General features: G+C 44.1%; 1 protein-coding gene across 14 annotated transcripts in view; it reads left to right on the forward strand.

Annotated features, from left to right (window-relative positions):
* Window positions 1-2,817: 2,817 nt before the first annotated feature.
* MCPH1 (microcephalin 1) overlaps window positions 2,818-25,715 on the forward strand; it is a 220,651-nt gene continuing 197,753 nt past the window's right edge. For 2 of the 14 annotated variants that reach the window (XM_043454476.1, XM_043454477.1), the window contains exons 1-4: window positions 2,932-3,203; window positions 4,136-4,227; window positions 7,460-7,578; window positions 23,977-24,064. In XM_043454476.1, coding sequence (XP_043310411.1) covers window positions 3,164-3,203; window positions 4,136-4,227; window positions 7,460-7,578; window positions 23,977-24,064 — 339 coding nt within the window. In that variant the 5' untranslated portion in view covers window positions 2,932-3,163. Of the gene's footprint in view, window positions 2,852-2,931; window positions 3,204-3,499; window positions 3,699-4,135; window positions 4,228-7,457; window positions 7,579-20,917; window positions 21,171-21,668; window positions 21,721-22,143; window positions 22,263-23,976; window positions 24,069-25,715 lie in introns of those variants that run through there. The other 12 variants (XR_006266847.1, XM_043454469.1, XM_043454471.1 and 9 more) reach the window with 11 other exon arrangements.

The raw sequence follows: 25,715 nt of genomic DNA on the forward strand, positions 1-25,715 counted from the left end.
ACATTACTTCTTCAGTCAGCTATAAAGTTCCATTTTTATTGCTGTAAAACGTGACAAAGATAGAAAGCTAAAATAATCCATTATTGTTCTTGCAAATCATTTCAGCTTTCATTGCCTTTACCGCTGCTTTTCTTCTCTTTCAGTTATTCATTTATCTCAATTCATGTGTACATGGTTTTTGCAATTTTTTCAATGTTTTTGAGGACAAGCATGTTAGTTACTCTGTATCATCAAATAATGTTCTCATTTGAAAACACATGAAACCTTTATTTTAAAAATGTTAGTTTGAGAAAAGCATAATTTGCTATTATTAGTCCAAAAAAATGCCAAATTCCCTTCCAATACTAATAATTAAGAAATGTGTATTTTCACTGAGAAATTACAAAGTTTTAAAGTTTTCTATCAGACAGTGTGTGCTAGTCAAATCTCTCTCCACTGTCTTTTTTTTTTAGGTTTTGTAGAAACATCATTTTAAAAAAAATGTAACTCAGTGATCCATGCCTCACCTTTGAAATTCATGCATTTCTAGGAAACCAGACCCACCTCTGCCCTAAATGTTGATGCAGTACTGTTGAGAATGGAAGAGTCTAGAGGGAACTTCAGACTCCGGGCACCCGCGTTTCCTTCTGAAGCTCTGAGCCTTTTATCTGACTGGTCTGCCAGAACTTCTCAGCGATGCGCTCATCCTGAGGCCTGTAGGAAGGTTGTAATGTTGTCAGGGAGAAACCTCTGAAAACTCACCTCCTGCTGAGCTGAAGCGCAGGGCTCAGGAAAGTCAATATTTTCAGTCTACCTTTGTCCTGAGTGCATATAAAAGGGCTTTGAGTGTTTATCCCTTTTATTACGGGTGAGCACTGGCAGAGGAAAAAAACTGGCTTTCATTTTTTATACTTTTGCAGAGAGCAAAAATGAAGAAGCATAGGTAACTTATTTCAGACTTTACTAGATCCTTTCTCTAAGTTGTTTTATTAGAAACTCTACATAGAAATGCAACCATGAAAAATAAAACTAGAGCATATTAGTGTCAAGGCCATGTTTCTTTGAACCCAGTAGTTTAACTTTGTTCTTAAGGATGAGATGTCCGTAGTTTAGATGATAGCGTCTCCTTCTGGGGTGAAGAGGTGGGCAACCAAGTGAGAAGAAGGTAATTGAAACTTTGGATAGAGGTGCAGGGGGACTCTGTACATTGTATTGAAACCTCATGTGACTAATATTTTTGTTTTAATTATCTATTTTTATGTTATTTTATGTTATTTTTATTTGTGCAATCAATATGCATTTAGAATTAACCGTAGTTTAACACTTTTTGTTATTTGTTATTCTTCTTGAGCTGAGTTCACACTCCCAGGTAGACTGTGTCCCCATTTCCTCAGGGTAGAATTTATTAGGTGTGATAATGATATATGTATTGATCAAAGATTTGAGTCCAGGAAGTGGGGTTTGGTGGATGCACATATTCAACATAATTCTTTAGAACCACAGTGGGCTCGCTGGACCCTGTTAACGGCTGATTTAACAATTAGGGTTGAAGGAATGAATGAATGAAAGGAGAGCAGTCCATATTCTTGTACACATACCCTTCTGCTGACTATAGTAAAAAGAACTAAAGGTATTGTTTTTGGTTTCAACAAGTTTTAGCTGTTAGTAATTGTTACTTTGCACTAGTCAGGTAACCTCTCTTGAACCTGATTACTTATTGTATAAATTGTTTAATATTGCTTAACAGAAACTGTTGTAAGCTTGAAGTGATACACAGTATAAAAGAGAAAGCATTTTTAATTGTAAAGGAGTTGGGAAGGGTACAAAGGCGGCTTCAATGGTTAGTCTCCAGATTACAATAATAAATACCTACAAAATAATAGAATTTTAGGGAGAATCCAGGAGGAAAATACATGTAAGTGCTACATAATAACACTCACCTCATAAGTAGGATTAAATTTGATAACACACCTAACCTTTGACAATACACCATTTACGTAAGTGTTCACTGCACTGTGTGATGTGCTCAGCCATGTCCAACTTCTGAGACCCTGTGAATTGTAGCCTGCCAGGCTCCTCTGTCCACGGGATTTTCCAGGCAAGAATATTGGAGTGGGTTGCCATTTCCTCCTCCAGGGGATCTTCCTGACCCAGGGGATCCAACCCTGGGTCTCCTGCATTGCAGGAGGATTCTTTACCCACTGAGCCACGTAGGAAACCCAAGTGTTCATTAAATGTTAGCTATTATCTCTACTATCATTAATGCTCTTCTACAAGAAAATGAAACTTGGAGAGTGTTAGTAACTCATTAACATCTCATAGCTAGTTAGTGGCTGATTGGTGGTGGTGTCCAATTGCTCAGTCCTGTCACATTCTTTGCCCCCCATGGAATGCAGGCCTTCCTGCCCTGTAGTGGCTGATATCAGTCCCCAAACTCCAAGTCCAGTCTGATTTCTAAATGAAGCCTGTACTTCAACCATCTGATTATAAGGGAACTCCCTTAAGGTTATTTTTAAGTCTGGTAATAGACTATATACTACATGCTAGAACACAAAAATGGTATTGAAATCATTAAAAATGAAACTTTTCACACGTTTGGTGGTTCCTTCTTTAATACAGACAACACAGGTCCTTTAACGAACTCAGTGTTTCGGGAAGATTAAACAGAGAGCGCTTATCAACTTGGGGCAGGGGGAACAGTCGCCCCTTCCTACACGTCACTGCAGGGAAACTGTAGGGTTGGGACAAGCTCCCGCAGGACGCCTGCGCGCAGCCCTCGGGGCGGGCCTGCGCTGCGGGGGCGGGGCTCCCGGGCTGGCGGGAGGTTTGAAACCCAGAAGATAAGGGACCAGGCGGCCAGACTACTCCTGAGGTCAGGCTCCCCCTCTCCCTCTGGGATTCATCGGCTCTGGGATTTACGGGCTGTAGGGCTTGAGGGAGACAGCCCGGCTAGGGGGACTCCCGCGTGAACCGGAGACCCTGGGTCTCCACGCAGGAGCTGACGCGCCGTGTAGGTACGACCAGAGAGAACCTGCCTCCATTGCCCGCGCGGAGGGGTCTTGGTCCCGCCCCCCGTCCCCTATTGGTTGCTCAGAGGACGCGGACAGGCGGATTTCCGCAGAGCCCGCCCTGCGCACGCGCGCTGCCACCACTGCGTCACGCTTGCGCGTCCCCGTTGGCCGTCATGGCGGCCCCCGGGAACCTCCGGGGTCCGGTCCTAAAAGGTGAGCAGGCGGGGGCCGAGCCGGCGCAGCGGCGGCCGGGCCTCAGGAAGGGCACCGGGGTCGCCAGCCCGGCTGCCGAGAGGAGCCGGGGTCTGTCCTCGAGCCCAGCGCCGGGACCGCCCGTGACGGGTGGCGGTGCGTCTCCGAGCCCAGGGCCTGCGCCGCCCCACCTGGGTTGGGTCAGGCGCGTGGCGCAGACACGCGAAGGGCTGGGAGGCCCCGGGGGGTTGGTTTTCAGTTTTTCCTGGGCTCTGGCGTCTTTGTATGGCCGGGTGGATTTGCGGGGAGGGGGCTCTAGTGAAATTAGAAGAAGAACCAGTAACTCCTCTCCCTGTTCTCTGTTAGTGTGACCAGAACCTGTCAGTGAGAAATGATTCCCTCCAGGCACGCCTGAAAGACACCAGGCTTTGAGCAGGGAGGGTTTCGTAAACTGTGTTCCCTGCCCCGCAAAGGTTTGCCTGTTGGCCATGTTTTTGCAGGACCTACAAACTAAAGGTGCCCTTTACTTTTTTAAATGGTTGAGGGGGTGGGAGGAACCGAAGGAGGAGGACAAATGAAATCTATTATCAAATTCAGACTTCATTTTCCATAAAGTTTTGTTGGAACGCAGTTATGCTTGCTCGTTGATGTATTTGACTGCTTCTGTACTGCAGCCTTCAAACTGAGGGGTTGTTTAATTGCTCTCTGGTCCTTTACAGAAAACTAGAAAGTTAGGCTTGGTTTAAGAATTTGGGAAGAGTTGAGAATGTAAACTGTGATGTATGAGTAAAGTTGTTTTTCCCTTGAAATTTGAAAGGATCTGATGGCACTTTTAAACAGAAGAAATTTTAAATTTACTTTTTAATGTGAATAGAACAGGAGAAAACTCTATTGGAATCTTCGGGCGAGGGTATATTAGATATATTTCATGCTAGCATTTTCTTTGTTTTCAGATGTTGTGGCCTATGTTGAAGTGTGGTCAGCCAATGGGACAGAAAATTACTCCAAGACCTTTGGGAGTCAACTTGTGGATATGGGGGCAAAGGTAAGAAATTCATTTTGCCACTGCTGCACCTAACAGTCGTCTGAAACATAAGGAGATCTATTTGCATTTTCTTATTTTGGGAGTTTTTACTTAGAGCACGATGGACAAAGAGGACAGTGGGTAAGTGGCAGAAGAAAAAAGGAGAGAACCATGCTATGAGGAATTGAGAACAGCTGGGGTTCTCAATTGAGAACGGCTTGGGGGTGACGCAACAGGAGAGCTCCAAGCTGGAAACACGGATCCTGCCACTGGCTGTTCAGATGCTTGATACTCTTCATCAAAGTGCGGAATACAGGAAAAGGAACAGTTTTTTAAAGGGAAAAGTTGTGAATTTGGGGTATATTGGAAGTACCTGATAGACATTTGGATGTACAAATCTGGAACTTGAGATTGTCAGGGCTAGAGATACTGTTTTAGGCATCAGGGACGTAAGAGTCAGGTGTGCTGACTACCCAGGTGGTTAGAATGAAAAGTGCTGAAGGTGGAGCCTGTTTAGTATTTCCAGGGCTGGAATGGGAGTCCTGGACCCAGGGACTGAGAGTGAGAAGGATGCCAGGAGAATCCAGAAGACATGCCTGAAGTGGGAGGAGGGACAGACTTCAAAGATGGAAATTTTAAAACACCGCCTAAGTTTAAGAAAAGTTAGGATTGGGACGTATTCTTTAGGCATGAAAGCTATAAGGTCATTGTTGAGTGTCACCATGTTCAGTGAGCTGGGTTAAGGGAATCATGGAGACCTGAGGATTGGGGTGGTGAAGGCAGCAGCTCGAAGCCGGGGTTCAAATGTGAGCTGACTTCGTGGGGGGGGGGGGTGGCTTGCGGGAGGGGGGGCTGGCCGGCTGGTGAAAGGAGAGATAACACAGGTATGATACCACTGAAGCCAGGGCAAGGATTAGGGACAGTCAGGGCGTAACATAAACTGGAGGGCAGCGTTCTCCCTCAGGCAGAGTGCCTGCTCCTGAGTTTCGTTTGACTCACCCTGGTACCTGACCTAGTGAGCAGGGGAAAGACCCAAGAGCAGATTAGGGTGACAGTCAGAAGGCAGGGCCCAGGGTTTGCTTTTGAACCTGAGAAGACACCTTGTTTTCTGATAAATTGGAAGGTAAATCCATTAGGATTTCGGGAGGCTTTCCGCTTGATGATACCAGCCACATACTTGGGCTCCACGTGTTATTGTGACAGGAAAAAGCTGTGGAACATAGGAGCTGGCAAAATGGCTTTTGAGAGTAGTATTAAGGTCTTGGATCTCTTGAATTCAACCCCCAGCCCCCCGCCCCACCTTTTATTTAGAAATCTTTCAAATAGAAAAGCTGAAAGAATAGTGTGGTGAATATAGACCCAACAATTAACATTCTTGCTTGGACTCCATCTCTCTAAACAATATATGTATTTTTCTCCTGAACTATTCAAAAGTAAGTTGCAGGTACCATAATTTGTCCCTAAATATATTTAGCCTGCAGCTTTTAGAACAAAGACGCCTTCTGTGTGACAGAAGACCGTTTCACATCTGAGAAAGCTATCAGTGATTTCTTAGCAGCTTTCTGCCGTGTTTGAATCAGTTTATAATTCTGTCAGCATATAAAAGCCCCACTGCTGTGTATGCTTAGTTTTGTCTCTTTACCTTTGGCCATCACAGTGTGTTTCTGATGGTGTATCAGTATGGTGTGAATTTGCATTTTCCTGTACATCTTCCCATACTTATTTTGAAGACCCTGTTCAAGTCTCCACCTCATGTTTGCATTGGGTTTTTCTTTTTCTTCTTAATTTGTAAGCATTCTTTATGCTTTTCAGTTGACCCCTTTGTCGGCCATGTGAATTGCAATATTTTCTGCCTGTGGCTTGCCTTTTCACCTTCTTAATTGCATCTTTTGATGATAATGGTAGTTTATTCCTTATGGTAAGCGTCTGTGTGTGTATCTTGTTTTAAAAAATCTATTTCTATATGGCGGTTATGGGAATTTTTCTTTTATTTTCCAGAAGCTTTATCATTTTGCCTTTCACATTTAGATTTACAGTACATTTGAAATTAGTTTTTGTATGTGGTATGAAATAGTTTCATTTTTTTTCCCCAGTGGATGATCGTTTGTCTCAACACCATTTATTGGAAAGACTGTCCTTTAGCACAGTGACACCTTTGTCATTAGTCAGGTTTTAGTACCCATATAGTCTGTTTTCATGACAGACCACCCTGTCTTAATTACTCTTTATAGTAAATCTTCCCCTTTGTTCTTCAAGTCAAGGGGTTCTGACTTTTCTTAGCCTTTTGCTTTTCCAGATACATTATGAAACTGGCTTGTCAGTTTGCAACCTAAAGCTTTTTTGGGATCTTGATCGGTATTGGATAGAGAACCACAGATCAGTATGGAGAAAACTGACCTTTTTATACGCTGGAATCTTCTAAAGCATCAGCATGATGTATGCCTTTGTTGATTTGAGTTTCTTTCATTTTCTCAGTGATGTTTTATGATTTTCTCTGTTTATTTTTGTTGCTGTTAAGAATGGTATCTTTTGAATTCTTTTTCCTGTTGCTGTTATATAGAACTAGTTCATTTTTGCATATCCACCTTGTGTCTAGAAAACTTACGAAGCTCTTGTGAATTCTGTGGCATTTTGGGGATTTTTAACAATGTGCACAATTGATTGTTATGTGCACAGGACTGTCTTATTTTTTTCTAATCCTAACAGTTTTTCTTTTCTTGACATACTGCCCTGGCCAGGGCCAGTTGGACAGACTGGAGATAACAGAAAGGTTTTAGCATTTCCCATCATGCAGTCTTATACCAGCTTTCAGATCCTAATTTTCTGTGAATTTTCCTCAATAAACTTTTTAACTTTAACACATTTTTGTCATGTAATTGAGATGGCTATGATTTTTCTCTTTTACTTTGTTAATGTAGTGAATAATAATGATTGACTTTTTGTTCTAACCAGCTTTGCAGTCCTGGAATAAACAAGTGGTGGGAATGTATTGTATATATTGGTTGATACTATTTGTATACACTATCATATATGTTGTATACATTGGCTGATACTATTTGTATACACTATTGTACATGTAGTCTATATTGGCTGATACTATTTCTAGATACTATTGTATATATCGGTTGATACTATTTGCTAATTATCTTGTTGCTTTTTTGGTAAGTGTGTACAAGAGTGACACTGGCTTGTACTTAAGAAACTTATGCAAATAGTAATAAGTTTACCTTTGTTTTCTGCCTTTTGTCTGCAGGTTTCAAAAACTTTTAACAAACAAGTAACTCATGTTGTGTTCAAAGATGGGTACCAGAGCACCTGGGAAAAAGCACAGAAGAGAGGCGTGAAGCTCGTCTCAGTGCTCTGGGTTGAAAAGTGAGTCTTTTCTCCTGTGTTTTTTTTTTTTTTTTTTTTTCCTTAAGTTATCTAGTTTTGGTAGAGTGTGGAGATATTTTGCATGAATCACAGAGCTAGATAAGTTTTGTTTCCATCTTTTCTCTGCCTCTTACTGGGGGCATTTGACATCCTCGGTTTCCTAGGACGAAAGACAGGCGTGGTGTAACTCCCAGCCTGCCCAGAGACCCTGAGACGGAGTCTGTGTGGTGTATTGAGGGAACAGAGAAGCAGATTGTTAGTCTACTAAGGTGACCAGTCTGTAACAGACACCACAGACAGTGGGCTTAAGCAGCAGAAATGTATCTCTCAGACTTCTGGAGGCTAGAAGTCCACGATGAAGGTGTCCACAGCGTTGGGTTCTTCTGAGGCCTCGCGCCTTGGCTTGCCGATGGCCATCTTGTTTCTGTCTTCCCTCGGTCTGACTGTTTCTGTGTCCTCATCTCTTTTATAAAGACACTAATCTTACTGGGTTACCCACCCCCAGTGACCTCATTCAACCTTCACTATCTCCTTCAAGGCCCCGTTTCCACCTGTAGTTACGTCCTTTGGTCCTGGGCGTTAGGACCTCATGTGAATTTAGGGGACACAGTTGAGCCCATGCAGGAATAGTCAAGAGGAGGTTGAGATCAGAGGGAGTGGGGTATCAATGATATAAATCAAGTTTACTGAAATTCAGATGTAAATGAGTCACACTGCTGATTTTCTAGAAAACTAGAGTAAATTTACATGAAAACAGTAATACAAAATATAAGGCATAGAATTTGGCTGTTGATGTGTGAAGCTGCTCTGAAAAAATTAAACCTGTTAATTAAAAAACTTTGAACAGTGAGGCATGAGCATTGATTCCATTTCTTTGTCTTCCATTGTCTGGGCAGTTTTTAAGATTCCAGCCTCACTCTCCCCTCTTTCGTTTAAAACAAGGTTTTCTTCATTTCGGATGTGTCCCATTTCCCCATGATTAGACTCAGGTTGTGGTTTCCCACCCAAAAGGCTCCATGAGGGAGGTGTGGCCTACCTGGAAACCTGCAGTTTCCGTCTGCCTCCTAATGGTGATTCGCATTTTGGTCAACTGGCAAGGTGTTCGGAGAAGGCAGTGGCACCCCACTCCAGTACTCTTGCCTGGAGAATCCCACGGACAGAGGAGCCTGGTGGGCTGCAGTCCATGGGGTCGCTAAGAGTCAGACATGACTGAGCAACTTCACTTTCACTTTTCACTTTCATGCATTGGAGACGGAAACGGCAACCCACTCCAGTGTTCTTGCCTGGAGAATCCCAGGGACGGGGGAGCCTGGTGGGCTGCCGTCTGTGGGGTCGCACAGAGTGGGATATGACTGAAGTGACTTAGCAGCAGCAGCAGGCAAGCTGTTGCTGGTTTTTTTCCCCACTGTGTGATAACTGTTGTTTCCTTTGAGGCTGATAAGCTGCCTGTGGGGAGGCAGATTCAGATCACGTAGACCTTTTGCTCTCTTGACCCCAGGTGTAGTGTTCATGATGGTTCTTGCCTGAATGAACCTTAACCCTGAGTCTTACAGGATGACTGTTTTCCAAGTCTAGCACTTCTGGCTGTGCCCAGCTGGGTGCTGTAAGAAAGAGCCTTTTTTCCTCCCACACTGATTGATTAGTGTCAGCTCCTGGGTTCCTGTATTTTTCGACGGCTTATAGTTCACACTGTCTTTCTGGTGCTTAGATCATTCAGATTTGGGTAGTGGGAGTCCCTTCGGCCAGCTCCTGTGTCTCTCTGACCTCGTGCCTGCTCTCCCCCAGCCCCGGTGTCAGCCGTTTCCGCACAGACCGTGAGCCCTTTGGGGGGGACAGCATCTGGGACTGAGATGTGGGGCTGGTGGGCTCCCATCCGTGGGGCATCACCCCCTCTTGGCCTCCAGGCAGAGAGACACATTTGCTCCTTTGTTCTCTTTTCCATCCCTGTTTGGGATCATTTGATGTGTTAGTTTTTAGACTAAAATTCTCTCCATTCTTTTTATTTATTTTTAGTGATTGCTTTAGGGGTTACACAATAGATCCTTAACTTCTGAGTCTGCTTAGACTTAGCATTGAACCACGTCACATAAGATACAGATAGAGACCTGGTAACTGTGTGTCCATAGTTCTGCCCCCTCCTCTGTGTTAGGGTAGTTGTATGGATTTCAACCCCATGCACTGCAGTCCCACAAGACAGTGTTACTGTGCTCTGAACACTTGTCTGTATTTTAAGTAAATTAAGAGGAAAAAATAGTGTCTAATGTTTATCTGTATATTCTTTCTCTTACTCTTCATTTCTGAGGATCTGAGTTTCTTCTGCTCTTTCCTTTCAGTGTGAATAGCTATGTTTGGAGTTTTTTTTTTGTTTTTTTTTTTAAATAAAATGCACATACTATAAACTCACCCTGTTGGTGTACATTTCAGTAGTTTTTAATATATTCTATTCAGATGTTTGTAGCAGTTATCACTACCTAATCCAGGAACATTTTATCCCCTCAGAATAAGCTCCATAACCATTAGCAGTCATTCCCCTTGGGCTCCTTACTCCCAGCCCCTGGCAGCCATCAATCTACTTTTTGTCTTTGGATTTACCTAGTCTGGACATTTCTCATACATGGAACTCAACATTATGCGGCTTCTTGTGTTGGATTTCTTTCCTTGGCATCATGTTTTGGAGTTTCATTCGTGTTGTAGCCTGTGTCAGTTTTTTATTCCTTAGAGTTGCTGAATAATACCATGTTTTGTTTATCTTCATCAGTTGGTAGACATTTGGTCTATTTGCACTTTTTGGCCATTGAGTAATGCTGCTATGAACATTTGTGTGCAGGTTTTCATGTGAATATATATTTTTTCGATCCTTTTGGGTATATATGCACCTAGGAGTGAAATTTCTGACTTATATGGAAACCATTTGTTTAGCATTTTGCAGAAGTGCCAGTTTTTTTGGATTGGGTGTACCATTTTACATTCCTAGCAGTAATGTTTGAGGCTTGTTATCCCTCTTTATGTTGATAGCCATTGGTGTGGATGTGAAGTGGTATCTCACTGTAGTTTTGACTTGTATTTCCTTAGTGACCAATGATGTTGAAAACCTTTTCGTGGTTTAATTGGCTATTTCTATATCTTCAGAGAAATGTCTACTCAAACACTGTCCATTTTTTAAAAATTGAGTTATTTTTCTTGTTTGAGTTAGAGTTCTTTATTCTGGATACATATTATTTGCAAACATAATAAGACCCTTACCAGACATATTATTTGCAAACATTTTCTCCCTTTCTGTGGGTTGTCTTTTCACTTTCTTATTGGTATCCTTTGAAGCACAAGTTAAAAATTTTTAAGCCCAGTGTTTCTATTTTTTCTTTTGTTGTTTCAGTTTTAAATGTCATGTTTAAGAAATGATTGCCTGATGGCAGGGCATGAAAATTTACACCTGTGTTTTCTTCTCAGAGTTTTATGGTTCCGTCTTTAACACTTAGGTCTGTGGTTTACTTGAGGTAAGTTTTTGCACATGGTGTGAACTATGACGTCACCTTCACTTTTACATGTGACTGTCCAGTTGTCCCAGTACCACTTGTTGAATAGACTGTTGTTTCCCCATTAAGTTATCTTGGTGTCCTTGTTGAAAATTAATTGGCCATAGATACATGGATGTATTTCTGGATTCTCAATTCTGTTTCATTGATCTGTGTGTTTAATGCCAGCACCTCCCTGTCTTGATTACTGTTGTTATTGTCCAGTTACTGAGTCGTAACCGACTCTTTGTAACCCCATGGACTGCAGCACGCCAGGCTTCCCTGTCCTTCACTGTATTCTGGAGTTTGCTCAAACTCATGTCCATTGAGTCAGTGATGTCATCCAACCGTCTCATCCTCTGTCACCCCCTTCCCCTGCCTTCAGTCTTTGCCAGCATCAGGGTCTTTTCCAATGAGTCAGGTCTTCCCATCAGGTGGCCAAAATATGGTAGCTTCAGTGTCAGTCCTTTCAATGAATATCCAGGGTTGATTTCCTTTAGGATTAACTGATTTCTTTGCTATCCAAGGGACTCTCAAGAATCTTTTCCAACACAATTCGAAAACATGAATTCTTCAGTGCTCAACCTTCTTTATGGTCCAACTCTCACATCCCTACATGGCCACTGGAAAAACCATAGCTTTGACTATATGGACTTTTGTCGGCAAAGTGATGTCTCTGCTTTTTGATACACTGTCTAGGTTTGTCATATAGCTTTTCTTCCAAAGAGCACGTGCCTTTTAATTTCATGATTACTTGATTACTGTAGCTTTACAGTAAGTTTTGAAGTTGGAAGTGTGTCTTCTCCAATTTTGATTTTCTTTCAGCTCCTTTGCACTTCTGTATGAATTTTAGGATTTGCTTGTCAGTTTCGGAGAGGGACGGTAGGGAGCAACTGATATTTAACAGAGATTGTATTAAGTCACTAATTATATAGGTGTTGCTGTTTAGTCTTGCGATCCATGCCCATGTTTTCATTTTCTTGTCTGTGATTTCTTTCTGTTGGGTCTTGTAGTTTTCAGTGTGTAGATCTTGCCCCTTCTGGGTTAAATTTATTCCCAATTTATTTTCTTTTTGATGCTATTGTAAATGGAATTGTTTTCTTAATTTCATTTTTAGATTGTTCAATTATTAAAATACAGAAATATAACTGATTTTTGTATATTGATTTTGTATCCTGCAAGTTTTTGAACTTGCTATTAGCTAAGTGTCTTTGTGATTTTCTTACGATTTTTTTTGTATATGGTGTTGTGTAATCTGTCTACAGAGACAAGTTTTACTTCTTCCCTTCCAGTCTGGATGCCTTTTATTTCCTTTTCTATTCTAATTGACCCAACTTATAAGCTCCAGCACCGTGTTGAACAGAAGCAGTGAGAGTGGACATCTTGTCTGGCTCCCAGTCTTAGGAGAGAAGCTTTCTATGTTCATTAAGTGTGATGTTAGCTTTGGATTTTTTTTTTTTTAATGGGTGCACTTTGTCAGGTTGAGGAAATTTTCTTCTATTCTTAGTTTTTGTTTGTTTCGATTTGTTTATTTTTAAAGGATGTTGGGTTTTCTCAAAATGCTTTTTCTGCAATTATTGAGGAATTCATGTGAGATATATATATATATGTCATTCATTTCATTAATGTGGTGTATTAGATTGATTTCACGTGGTGAACTAACTTTGCTTTCCTGGGATAAACTCTGCTTGGTTATGTTGTATACTTCTTTTTTTTAACTGGATCAGTTTGCTAATACTTTATTTTCATTTTTGTAGCGTCTGTATTCATAAGGTGTATTGGTCAATACTCAGAGTGACTTTTTCTGGTTTTGAAGTCAGGCAGTATTGGCATCGTAGAATTAGTCGGACTGTGTTCTTCTGTCTTCTGAAGTTTATGGGGATTGGTGTTAGTTCTTCAAGCATTTGGGAGAACTCGCCAGTGCAGCCATCTGGGCCTGGCCTTTTTTTGTGGGAAGGTTTTTGATTAGTAGTTCAGTCTCTTGATACAGGTTTACTCACATTTTCTATTCTTGAGTCAGTTTAAATAGTTTGTGTCTTTGTGGAGTTTGTTCATTTCATCTAATTCCTTGGCATACACTTGGTTGTAGTATTCTATAATAGTCCTGTTTATTTTGATAAGGTCAGTAGTGGCTCATTCCTAGTATGAATTAGTATCGCTTTTCTCTTTGTTTTCATCAATTTAAGCTAAAGGCTTGTCAATTTCTTTGATCTTGTCAAAGAACCAACTTTTGGTTTCTTTGCTGTTTCTCCATTGTGTTTCTTTTCTTTTTAAAATTTCTACTATAATTATTTGTTTCCTTCTGCTTGTTTTGGGTTCAGTTTGCTCTATTATTTCTCTAGTTAGAGCATTAGAAAATTCATTTGAAATCTTTACTGTTTTTTGATGTGTTTACAGTTACAAATTTCTTCTAAGCATAGCTCTAGCTTCATCTCATGAAATTTGGTATTTTTGTTTTCAGTTATTTCAAGTGTTTACCATTTTCTCTCGTGATTTCTCCTTTGACCCATTGGTTATTTAGGACCTTCTCATTTAATTTCTACATATTTTTGAGCCTTCCAAACTTGGTTCTGTTTTTGGTATCTAATTTCATTTTGTTGTGAGAGGAGAACATATTTTAAGATTTTTTAAAGTGGTTGAGACTTGTTTTTACACCCTAACATTTGATCTGGCCAGGTGAATGTTGTGTGTGCACTGGAGAAGAATGTGTATTCATTCCGTTATTGTGGATACAATGTTCTATGTTTAGATGTCTGTTAGATCTAGCTGATTTATACTGTTTTCTCAGTGTTTTTCTGGAAAAGGTCAGTTTTCATTCCAATCCCAAAGAAAGGCAATGCCAAAGAATGTTCAGACTCCTGCACAATTGCAGTCATCTCACACGCTAGCAAAGTAATGCTCAAAATTCTCCAAGCCAGGCTTTAACAGTATGTGAACCATAAACTTCCAGATGTTCAAGCTGGATTTAGAAAAGGCAGAGGAGTCAGAGATCAAATTGCCAACATCCATTGGATCATCAAGAAAGCAAGAGAGTTCTAGAAAAATATCTACTTCTGCATTATTGACTATGTGAAAACCTTTGACTGTGTGGATCACAACAAACTGGAAAATTCTTAAAGAGATGGGAATACCAGATCACCTGACCTGCCTCCTGAGAAATCTTACGCAGGTCAAGAAGCAACAGGTAGAATCAGACATGGAAGAACAGACTGGTTCAGAATTGGAAAAGGAGTATATCAAGGCTAGATATTGTCACTGTGCTTATTTAACTTACATTCAGAGTACATCATGTAAAATACTGGGCTGGATAAATAACAAGTCTGGAATCAAGGTTGCTGGGAGAAATATCAATAACCTCAGATATGCAGATGACACCACTATAATGGCAGAGAGGGAAGACTAACTAAAAAGCCTCTTGATAAAAGTGAAAGAGGAGAGTGAAAAAGCTGTTTTTTTCTCAACATTCAGAAAACTAAGATCATGGCATCCAGTCCCATCACTTCATGGCAAATAGATGGGGAAACAATGGAAACAGTGACAAACTTTCTTTTCTTGGCTCCAAAATCACTGCAGATGGTGACTGCAGCCATGAAATTAAAAGACGCTTGCTCCTTGGAAGAAAAGCTGTGACAAACCAAGACAGCATATTAAAAAGCAGAGACGTTACTTAGTTGACAAAGGTCTGTCTAGTCAAAGCTATGGTTTTTCCAGTAGTCATGTATGCATTTGAGAGTTGGACCATAAAGAAGACTGAGCACTGAAGAATTGATGCTTTTGAACTGTGATGTGGGAGAAAACTTTTGAGGGTCCCTTGGACTGCAAGGAGATCAAGCTAGTCAATTGTAAAGGAAATCAGTCCTGAATATTCATTGGAAGGACTGATACTGAAGCTCCAATACTTCGGCCACCTAATGCGAAGAGCTGACTCATTGGAAAAGACCCTGAAGCTGGGAAAGATTGAAGGCAGGAGAAGGGGATGACAGAGGATGAGATGGTTGGATGGCATGGCCGACTGAATGGACATGAGTTTGAGCAAGCTCCGGGAGATGGTGATGGACGGGGAGGCCTGGCGTGCTGCAGTCCATGGGGTCACAGAGAGTCAGACACGACTGAGAGACTGAACTGAACTGAAGTGTTTTTCTGTCTTTCTTGATATATTTAATTGTTCTATCCATTATTGATTGGGGTGCTGCATTCGCCAAGTGTTTCTGTTAAATTATTTATTTCTCCCTTTAATCCTGGCAGTCTAGCGTTTGTTTTTATCAGGTGACAACAGATTTCTGTGGTTTTCTGTGTCTGAAGATGTCCCTATTTGTTTGTGAATAATGTTCTCAGTGGTTATACAATTTTAGGTTGACAGTATTTTTGTTTTTTGCTTCTGTTTTCCACTGCTTAACAGGTGTTTACCCAGAGTCTCTGTCCTCCTAAGAAGCCTGTAGTCATGCAAATAATTTCTCTACTGTGAATACTGTGTCTTTTTATCTGACTTCTTTCAAGATTTTCTCATCTTTGGTTTTTAGAAGTTTAAGGGTCTGGATGTGGTGCCTTTAAATTTATTCTGTGAAGATTTTGGTGAGTTTTTTTTTTTTTTTTTAATGCTATAAGGTTATATATTTCATCTAAAAGCATGATAAATTTGGGCTGTTGTTTCGTCAAGTATCTCTTGTGTCTCTTTTTCTGTTACTCCATTAATTAACTGGCTATCAGAAATTGGCTAAGCTTTCTTGTAAAGAGCCAGATGGTAAATATTTTAGGCTTTGTGGTCTGTATTCAAGTGCTCCCTGCCCTGGTGTGGGAAGAGCCCTGGAGAAGAGCAAACAAATGAGTGTGAAAAATAAAACGTTGTAACGAACACTGGTCGTGGGCCCGGTGGCCTGAAGGCTGTTATTTGCCAATCCCTCCCGTGTAATACCGCTTTTGAAATTTTCCCACAAGTTTCATTGACTCTTTCATCAGTTCCATCCTGTCATTAAGTCCGTTTACTAAATGCGTTTCAGATATTTTTCATTTCTAACATTTCCACTTGGTTCTCTCTTATGTTTGCATGTTTTGTTTCTTGGCTGAGATTTCCCATCTCTGCTTTTCTCATCTTTCATTACACGTGTATTTTCCATTCTATGGCAGAGGATAGTTACAGACATTCCTTGTCTGATCATTTCAGCATCTTGAGGTTGGTGGCTGTTGGTTTTTTTCCTTTGTTCCTTGAGAATGTGTCACATTTTCTTGACTCTTGTGTAACAGGACTTTGAGTTGTATTTTGGACATTGTAAATGTTATGTAGACTCTGGGTACTTTACTGTTACTCCAAAGGGTATTGATTTTGTTTTAGGAAGCAGGTGACTTATTTAGCTTTAAACTTTGGACTGTCATTTTAAGATCTGTGCTGGTTATTTGCTTGGATTCATTCAATTCTTCAAACCTTAGCTGCCGGCTGACTTATTTGCCTCATGGACATGTAGGTCAGGGATCAGCCAGAGACTTGGACTTCTCTCTTCAGAACCTGAGGTTCCCCTTCCCTGGTTCTTTGCTCCCTGTATTCTAGCATCATTCACTGGTGGCCTTATCTGCCCCGGCTCTTTATTCCGGTTCCTTTGGTCAGAAGGATAGCAAGTGCCCATTACTGAGCACTCATATGCATTTTTAGTTACAAATGTTTTTCCACATTTCTGTGTAATATATCATTTTTTAAAACATACATATGGTCTTTTATAGTAGATTACCCAGTGACTTGGCCTTCCCAGATAGCACAGTGATAAAGAATCTGCATGCCGAAGCAGGAGACATAAGATGTCTCAGTTTTTTTGGAGCTCAAGAAAATAAAACCTGTCACTGTTTCCATTTTCTCTCCTGTTTGCCATGAAGTGATGGGACCCAATGCCATGATCTTAGTTTTCTGAATGTTGTGTTTTAAGCCAGTTTTTTTCACTCTCCTCTTCCACCCTCATCAAGAGGCTCTTTAGTTCCTCTTTACTTTCTGTCATTAGGGTGTTATCTATCATCTGCATATCTGAGGTTGTTGATATTTCTCCTGGCAATCTTGATTCCAGCTTGTGCTTCATCCAGCCCAGCATTTCTCATGATGTACTCTGCATATAAGGTAAATAAACAGGGTGACAGTATACAGCCTTGACATACTCCTTTCCTGATTTGGAACCAGTCCATTGTTCCATGTCTAGTTCTAACTGTTGCTTTTTGACCTGCATTTAGGTTTCTCAGGAGATGTGTAAGGTGGCCTGGTATTCCCATTTCTTTAAGGATTTTCCACAGTTTGTTGTGATGCACACAATCAAAGGCTTTAGCCTGGTCACTGAAGCAGAAGCAGATATTTTTCTGGAATTCTCTTGCTTTCTCTGTGATTCAGCAAATGTTGGCAAAATTTGATCTCTGGTTCCTCTGCTTTTTCTAAATCCAGCTTGTATATCTGGAAGTGTTTGGTTCACGTACTGCTGAAGCCTAGCTTGCAGGATTTTGAGCATTACTTTGCTAGCATGTGAAATGAGTGCAATTGTGTGGTAGTTTGAACATTCTTTGGCATTGCCTTTCTTTGGGATTGGAATGAAAACTGACCTTTTCCAGTCTTGTGGCCACTGCTGAGTTTTCCAAACTTGCTGGCATATTGAGTGCAGTACTTTCACAGCATCATCTTTTAGGATTTGAAATAGCTCAGCTGGAATTCCATCACCTCTATTAGCTGTGTTCATAGTAATGCTTCCTAAGGCCCACTGGACTTCACACTCCAGAATATCTGGCTCTAGGTGAGTGACCACACCGTCATGGTTATCTGGGTCATTAAGACCTTTTTGGTATAGTTTTTCTGTGTATTCTTACCGCCTCTTCTTATTCTCCTGCTTCTATTAGGTCCTTGCTGTTTCTGTCCTATAGTACCTATCCTTGCATGAGATGTTCCCTTGGCATCTCTGGTTTTCTTGAAAAGATTTCTAGTCTTTCCCGTTCTGTTGTTTTCCTCTTTCTTTGCATTGTTCCCTTAAGAAGGCTTTCTTATCTCTGCTTGCTGTTCTCTGAGACTCTGCATTTATTTGGGTATGTCTGGTGTACCTTTCCCTTTCTGCTTTCCCTTTCCCCTCTCTTCTTTTTTCAGCTGTCTGTAAGGCCTGCTCAGACAACCACTTTGCCTTCCTGCATCTCTTCTTCTCGGGGATGGCTTGTGTACAGGGTTGCAGACCTCCACCCATCGTTCTTCAGGCTCTTTGTCTACCACATCTGATCCCTGGAATCTTTTCATCGTCTCCACTGTATAATCATAATGAATTTGATTTAGGTCATATGTGAGTGACAAAGAGTTGGACACAACTTAGCAACTAACATAGTACCTGAGTGGTCTGGTGGTTTTCCCTACTTTCTTCAACTTAAGCCTGAATTTTGCAATAAGGAACTCATGATCTGAGCCACAGTCAGCTCCACGTCTTGTTTTTGCTGACTTTGTAGAGCTTCTCCATCTTCAACTGCAAAGAATATAATCAGTCAGATTTTGTTATTGACCTTCTGGTGATGACCATGTGTAGAGTTGTCTCTTGTGTTGTTGGAATTCCCATAGGTTTAAATTCCTAAAATGGACTTTGGGTTTAGAGGGCTTTTTACATATTTAAACTTTTGATAGATGTTCTCAAGTTGCATTCCCTGAAATCTTTCCAACTTTGTAGGTGAAGTGATACAGTTTATTTCATTTGCATTTCCTCGATTTTTAGTGAGGCTGAATTTCTTTGACAAAACTTGGAGGTAACAGCCAAACTGACCTTCAGTTTATGTGTCATGTGTTCATTGTTTCATTAACTGCCTCTCCAGGCCACTGCTCGTGTTTTCCACTGAGAATGTGATCTTTCATGGAATATATAAGGTCACTAGATGTCACTAGAACCCCGTTTTGTTGGGTTGTTTTGGGTGTGTTCTTTCTAAAGCAGACAGCTGTGTAACTGCAGTTGATAGAATTCTGACATTTCCTTTGGACACAAACATTTCCATGTTTAAGGAAGAAGAAATAAAGAAGAAAGAAGGAAGGTCAGCTTGACGGTCACCTCAGTTCAGTTGGAGGTTGACTCCCTAGCTGGTGCTGGTGGTAAAGGGCCCGACTGGCAGTGCAGGAGAGGGAGAGGCAGAGAGGGGAGTTCCACCCCGGGTCAGAAAGATCCCCTGGAGAAGGGGATGGCTGCCCACTCCAGTGTTCTTGCCTGGAGAATCCCAAGGGCAGAGGAGCCTGGTGGGCTACAGTCCATAGTGTCGCAGAGTAGGACAGAGGTGAAGTGACTTAACTTGCACACAAGCATGATCAGAAAGTTAGGGTTTTTTTAGCAGTCACAGTCAGATAGCTGGGGGCCCAGTTCCCAGTCAATGCCGTTGTGCGTCTGAGAGCCGGCCCCCCGCCCCTGTGTTTGTTTCCTATACACGGGCACATGTCCTTGCACAGCCACACCGTGGCCGCCCACGCTGATCTCACCAGCCACACACCTGCCAGCCATCGGCTTCACCCCGGAAGCCCCCATAGTGTCTGGAAGGGCTCCAAGGGGAGAAAGCCGAGGAGACGCAACCAGCAGCCTTCTGGGGCTGAGTCAGGGTGCTCCGGGGTCTGTGTCATGGAGGGTCAGCTTGGGAGTGGTCACGGGTCCCCTTTGGTGGCGGTGCCTCCCAGGCCGCTCCCCTGGGGCGAGTTCACCCCCTCGGCTTTTGAGGGAGGTACTTTCCAACAGTGCAGATAACTGTCCCTCCTCACACTGTGTGTGTGTGTGTGTGTGTACTATATCCAGAGGATCATATCTCATTCCTTTCAATGTTCCTTTTAAGGTTTGAATTGTCCCCCAGTGGCCAGTGGTAGCCCGTTCACGGTGACTTGTCTTAGCTTATCATTTCTCTGTCATTCTCTGGACACTTCCGTTTTCTTCTGGCACAGTTTAGTTCAAACTCAGCTTGTACTTCCTCTTTGCCAGCCCTGGATTCAGCCTTTTCTCCAAGGAGCCCTGATTCCTTTTAGTGAAAAATAGTATTTGGACCTAAAATCTGAGGGGAGTTGGGCATACTCATCGCCACGGGCTGCTGCTCCTGCACCTTCTCGGGGCAGAGTTAGTGATGATACGGATGTGTATCTGTGCCATGCGTTTTTTTCCGTAGCATCCATGCATAGTCCGTCGGTGAGTTCCTGTGGGGACCTGCCGTTCCAGCCCAAAGATGCCTTTCCTGCTAGCTCATGGCACCTCCTGCGTGGACATCGAGATTGCTCAGCAGTTTTGTCGTTTCACGTGTTGGGGGCAAGGCCATTCCATCATCAGACACTTGCTTTGCTGTCCTGGGTCCCCCTCTGTCCTCGCTGCTGCGTTTGGGGGACAGAAAAGGCAGGGTGGCCCCCTCCCCTCTCTGCAGTGTGTCTCAGCTTCGGTCCTGGGCAGAGCACTTCGTTTAAAGATTCACTCTTGACAGAAATACGTGTGATAGGCCCAGGCAGGTGTCCTAGGATTCGCTAAATGAAGGAGGAGAGTCATCAGACTTGTGGGGTCCATTGTCCCTCTTTTCATTTTGCCAGAAGCTTTTATTCCCCAGCATATGCCCTGACTCAGTTAGGAGGGAGCTGGTCAGCCTTTTAAGGGCAATTCCAAAGGCCCTGGGGTGAGAGGGGTGGGATGTGGGGGCTTCTGGTGGGGAGTCCAGGGGGTCAGCATGGCCTGGCAGTGTGAGAGGGCGCGGTGGAGAGAGGCAGAGCTTCTGGGGTTCTTGGCCTGAGCTCAGGCTGCAGCAGGAGCTGATGGAAGGCAGGGATTGCAGTTTACTGCCTCAAACTCTCCCTGTCTGCTTACTGTTTAAAAAGTTTTCCTGTCTCCCAGGCGCACACATCCTCTAATTTGAAGATCTGTGAGCAGGAGTGAGCATAATAAAGTGCTGCCTCCCGGGAGAAGGCCGGAGCTGGCCCGCGGGCTAGCCTGGGTGCATCTGCAGTATAGAGCTCACGGGAGATGGCTTTTGCTGCTGGGTGCGCACCGCGTAGGCGCAGCGTGGGATGCTGGACCACCGAGCCGGCCTGCGGATGCTGTTCTGTCACTGGTGGTGTTTCCCTCGAGTACCCCTCCCTCAGACACGGTTAGGAAACTTCTCTTTCTTTTCGGCCATGTTCAAACCCTGGCTCTCTGATCACTCCCGGAAGGTCGCCTGGAGCACAGACCCCAGCCGCGAGCAGGGCGCTGCCCCAGACGGCTGCAGCCCCGCTGAGGCTGCTGGTTGAGGCTCACTCCGCGTGCTGCCCCACGCCCCTCCCTAGGCGCTGGTGGGGGCGGGAGCCGAGGCCCCTGGCAGGACTGCGCTTGCAGTCCGGAGCCGCTCCTCGCCGTCCTCGCCTTAGGACCTGCTCGTGGACCCCTTCAGCGCCCAGCCCTTCTGCGCAGGGATTCAGACCCTTGTGCAGAATGACTTGCCCACTGGTTGTGAGGGTGCGGGGTGCGGGGGTCCCCAGCAGCCGTGGGGGCCGCGCTGCGGTCCGGCTCGCCTCGCTGGGTCCAGAGCAGGACTTGTTGGGGGATCTGGGCCGATCCCCGGGCTCCCAGGGCAGCGGCAGCCAACACTTCTCTTCTCAACCACTAGGTGGGGAGTTGGTGTCATTGTCCTTTGCTGAAGACAGGCAGAAACCCAGCTGGTGAGTGTTTTCTGTTTCCGCTGTAGACTGTGACTGATCGCCTGATGAGCGTGGTTTTGACGTAGAGGCACCAGTATTTTCCGCAGCATGTGCGCGCACGGGGTGCCTGCGTCGCTGACGGATCCAGGGTCGCCCCCAGCGCCTTCAGGGAGTGTGTCCACGACGGCTCCGTCCTGCCTCATGGAGGCGCGTCTGGGGTCAGGGGTGCCTCTGCCCGCTGGGGCACAGCTCCGGGGCTGCTGACAGCGGAGGAGGCTTCTGGTTTTGTGAACTCTGTCGATGGTTTCCTGTGAGCCTCAGTTTCCTTGGCTGTTGGGTAGGAGGGAAGGCGCTGCTCCCCACCGGCTGGAGGAGGCTCTCAGGGCCTGGCTGAGCCACACGGCGCCGCTGGTCGCGACCTTACCACCGTGTCCATGTCCATAGGATGATCCCAGGTCTCATCACGTCTTCTCTTCGGGTGTTTCCCCGCCACCTGTTTTTGTCTGTTGTGTTGCCTGTAACAGTGGGAAGTGGGTGACATTCCTCCTGAGCAGGCGGAGCTGGTAAGCTGTGCTGGAGGTAAAATTGGTAGCTTCCTAGGCCCTTTGCATGTCTGCGTCTGCACCTGACATGTGGGGAGGAGGTAGTTGGTGAGCTTTATGTGTTGTGTGCTTGTGAGGGTGAGGAGTGGGAACTGCAAGGCAGAAGGTGTTCTTATGAAAACAGTTCTGCCCTCAAGTCACACGTTGAGATTTGTAACTGGCGAGGGCTCTCCCTTGTGGCTCAGTGGTGAAGAATCTGCCTGCCAGTGCGGGAGATGCAGGTTCGATCTCTGAGCTGGGAAGATCCCCTAGAGGAGGGAATGGCCACCCACTCTAGTGTTCTTGCCTGGAGAACCCCATGGACAGAGAAGCCTGGGGGGGCTGCATTCCATGGGGTCACAGAAGAGTCGGACATAGTTTAGTGACTAAACAACAACAAATTGTCAGTTTGGTGTGTCACCTCCCAAAATTTTTTCAAGTGGGAAATGCTTGACTGTATAATACCATACACAAACACACACTCTTAAAATTGCCTTTTCATCCTTATTTTAGAGACCTTTCTATATCACCATGGATACATTTACCTCATTCTTTTTTTTTATTCCATTGTATTCTATTATATTTTCAGCTTTTATTTGCATATTAATGTTGAACAGAGTAATAGTCTTATGAAATACAGTCAGAGATGTGATTGGGGCCTTATTTTAGAAAGCCTTAGCAGATTGGTGACATAATTATGTAAACACAAGAGTGATAGAAGGTGTTTGATCTGGGATATGGAAAGATGAATACAATGTTTTAAGATTAAAATTTCAGTCTTATATGAAACCAGGAGAGGAGAAACCATAGGGAACAAAATTGTTTGGAAAATCGTTGTAGTTGTTTATGTTTGAGCAGGTGAATGCTCAGAAGTAGGTAGTGGTGGGGGGATCCCCTTGGCAGGTGGGGGGTCAGCGGTGACGCAGGAGGGGCAGCAGATGGGACGCTGTGGGAGCAGGCCGCCTGGCCCAGGGGTGACCGTGGTGGCCGCTCGGCCCGGGGGTGGCCGCGACCGTGGTGGCTGCTTGGCCCTGGGTGGCCGCGACCGTGGTGGCCGCTTGGCCCGGGGTGGCCGGGACCCAGACCTGGGGCGCCAGGTAGCAGCGACGCCTTGACAGACGTACAGGAGGGGGACGCAGTTTTGGAGGAAAGGCAAGCTTTCTGGCCTGTTTTTGTAGGACCTTCTAGCTCTAGGTTATTCGTTTTATGGCCTGTCTACTCTTAAATTATGCGTTTAATGGCACGTGCTTCTGCCTCTGTGAGTGCCACACACTGATCTTTTTGAAGTGTTGTTGCAAGTCTAAACTTGTTACGTAAAAATTGCACTTCCCTTAGCTGCCATCTCTGGAGAAGGAAATGGCAGCCCACTCCAGTATTCTTGCCTGGAGAATCCCAGGGACGGCGGAGCCTGGTGGGCTGCCGTCTCTATGGGGTCGCACAGAGTCGGACACGACTGAAGTGACTTAGCAGCAGTAGCAATGGCTGCCTTCTCACTTCTCTTCTTAAACACCATGTTAGAGAAGGTTTTGGCAAGTTGAATTTGTATTGCCGTTTGTGTTTGAGGATAAATGCGCTTATTATAAAGAACTCTGTCAAAGTGGCCCATGCAGAGGTTCTGCTGACTGACACGTGTGCAGATTGAATGTTGTGTGACTCTCATGGGAACATGCTCTTTACCCCTATCTTGGTTCCGCAGATGCAGGGTAGCTGGAGCGCACATTGATGAGTCGCTGTTCCCTGCAGCCAACACTAACCAACACCTACCAAGCCTGCTTAAAAAAAAAGTAAGTACCTGACTTTAGTGTGGACCAAGGCAGTTACAGCTTTATTCATTTTCTATTCCTAGAAAATAAAAACTTTCTGGAATATATTCGCATTGTCTTTAAGAATTGCTATTGGTGGTAATGTTCTCACACAGCATTGTTTAATGGTTATAGATTATTCTATTGCAGGAGTGCTTTGATGGAGTTGGTAAGAAATGGAAGAGACTGTTTGGCCATAGGATAACTGACAGTAGCCCAGAGACCAGCACCCACAGGTGCTCTGGTAATGACTTCAGGATTTGGTTGTGTCTGTAGTGAAATGCACTTGATCTGTTTCACTTTATTATTTCAAAGATTTAATTGATTTCTGCATCTGAGGGTGAACTGTTGACTGTGAAATGGCAGTTTATTATCACATGAGAATCCCTGTTGGAGAGATTTGCAGACTCCAAACTGAGTCAGGCAGAGGAGAGCTATACATTTCCTGTAGACTAGGGGAGACATTCCTGTGGATGTCCCCATGGTTTCTAAAAATGGTAAATCCTGTATCTCCTTCACATTTCTTCTCAGACAACCTGGAACACGCTCATGCAGGGCTGAAAACTTCAGTGTCTGTCTAGATCGTGTCGGACGGTAGTGACTATTATAGACCCGCAGTAGCTGTGTCTACTGCTTTAAAGGCAAGTGTTTAATATAAACATTGCCAATAAAAGCACATTTTCATTACGTGCATTGTGTAAACTCAGATCAGGCAGATTTCTCCTAATTTCCCTTTCCTCGAAAAACCGTTTTCAGTTTGATTTGGGTTCTTGCAGTGGATTATCTTTGGTACACGTGTGTGCATGCGTGGGTTTTATGTGAGCTGGGTTCTACTGCATTGCATGTATTCTTGGTGGGTTACTTTTTCTTCCTCGCTTAGACCATGTTCTCATGTCAGTGTGTGTGTGGCTCCACTGACTTCTGCTTTGTGTTAAATGGCATGGACATCTCTTGGGTTCAGGCACCCTGAGATCTCATTGATGATTTATTTCTCCAAGTGGAATATCTAGAAGTGGACTTACATAGTTCTGCCAATAGTGTACAAGGGTGACACTAACCTGTGCTGAATATTACTCATCTGTTAAATTTTTCCTAATCTGAAGCATTAATATTGTCTGCTCACACCCTTCACTACTTAAGGATTTATTCGTCCCTAAAGGCACTCCCCTTGCTTCCCCTGTCCAAGTGCAGTTGCAGATTTAACCTGACTCCAAGCCTTGTTGTTCTGGCCTCTGAGGGGGCGCTCTGCTTTGCTCCCTCACTGCTGCTGGCCTGACCCTCTTGCTTGCTGTTCTTCAGACTCACCTGATGCACTTGTGTTTTAGAGCCGTCGCACCATCTGTTCCGCTGTCTGGACACGCTTCCCTCATCCGCCCGCAGGTGGCTCTCTGAGTCCCATGGGGGCGCCTCAGGGAGCGGCCCTGTGGCTCCCGTTTATGGAGGCGGGTCCTTCCCACCGTCCGGCGTCCTGACCCTCCCCGCCTTTTTCCTTACGGCGCTCACGCCTTCTGCGCACTGTAGAACTAGGGGCAGCCAGTCTCTCGGGCACGGGGCCCCTCGTGGGTGACACTGCTTCCGGACCCGCAGGCCCCCGGGGTCTCGTATGTTCTGCTGGTCACCTGCCCACCTTTTC

This window comes from Cervus canadensis, chromosome 31 (assembly GCF_019320065.1).
Source record: "Cervus canadensis isolate Bull #8, Minnesota chromosome 31, ASM1932006v1, whole genome shotgun sequence".
NCBI classification, from domain to species: Eukaryota; Metazoa; Chordata; class Mammalia; order Artiodactyla; family Cervidae; genus Cervus; species Cervus canadensis.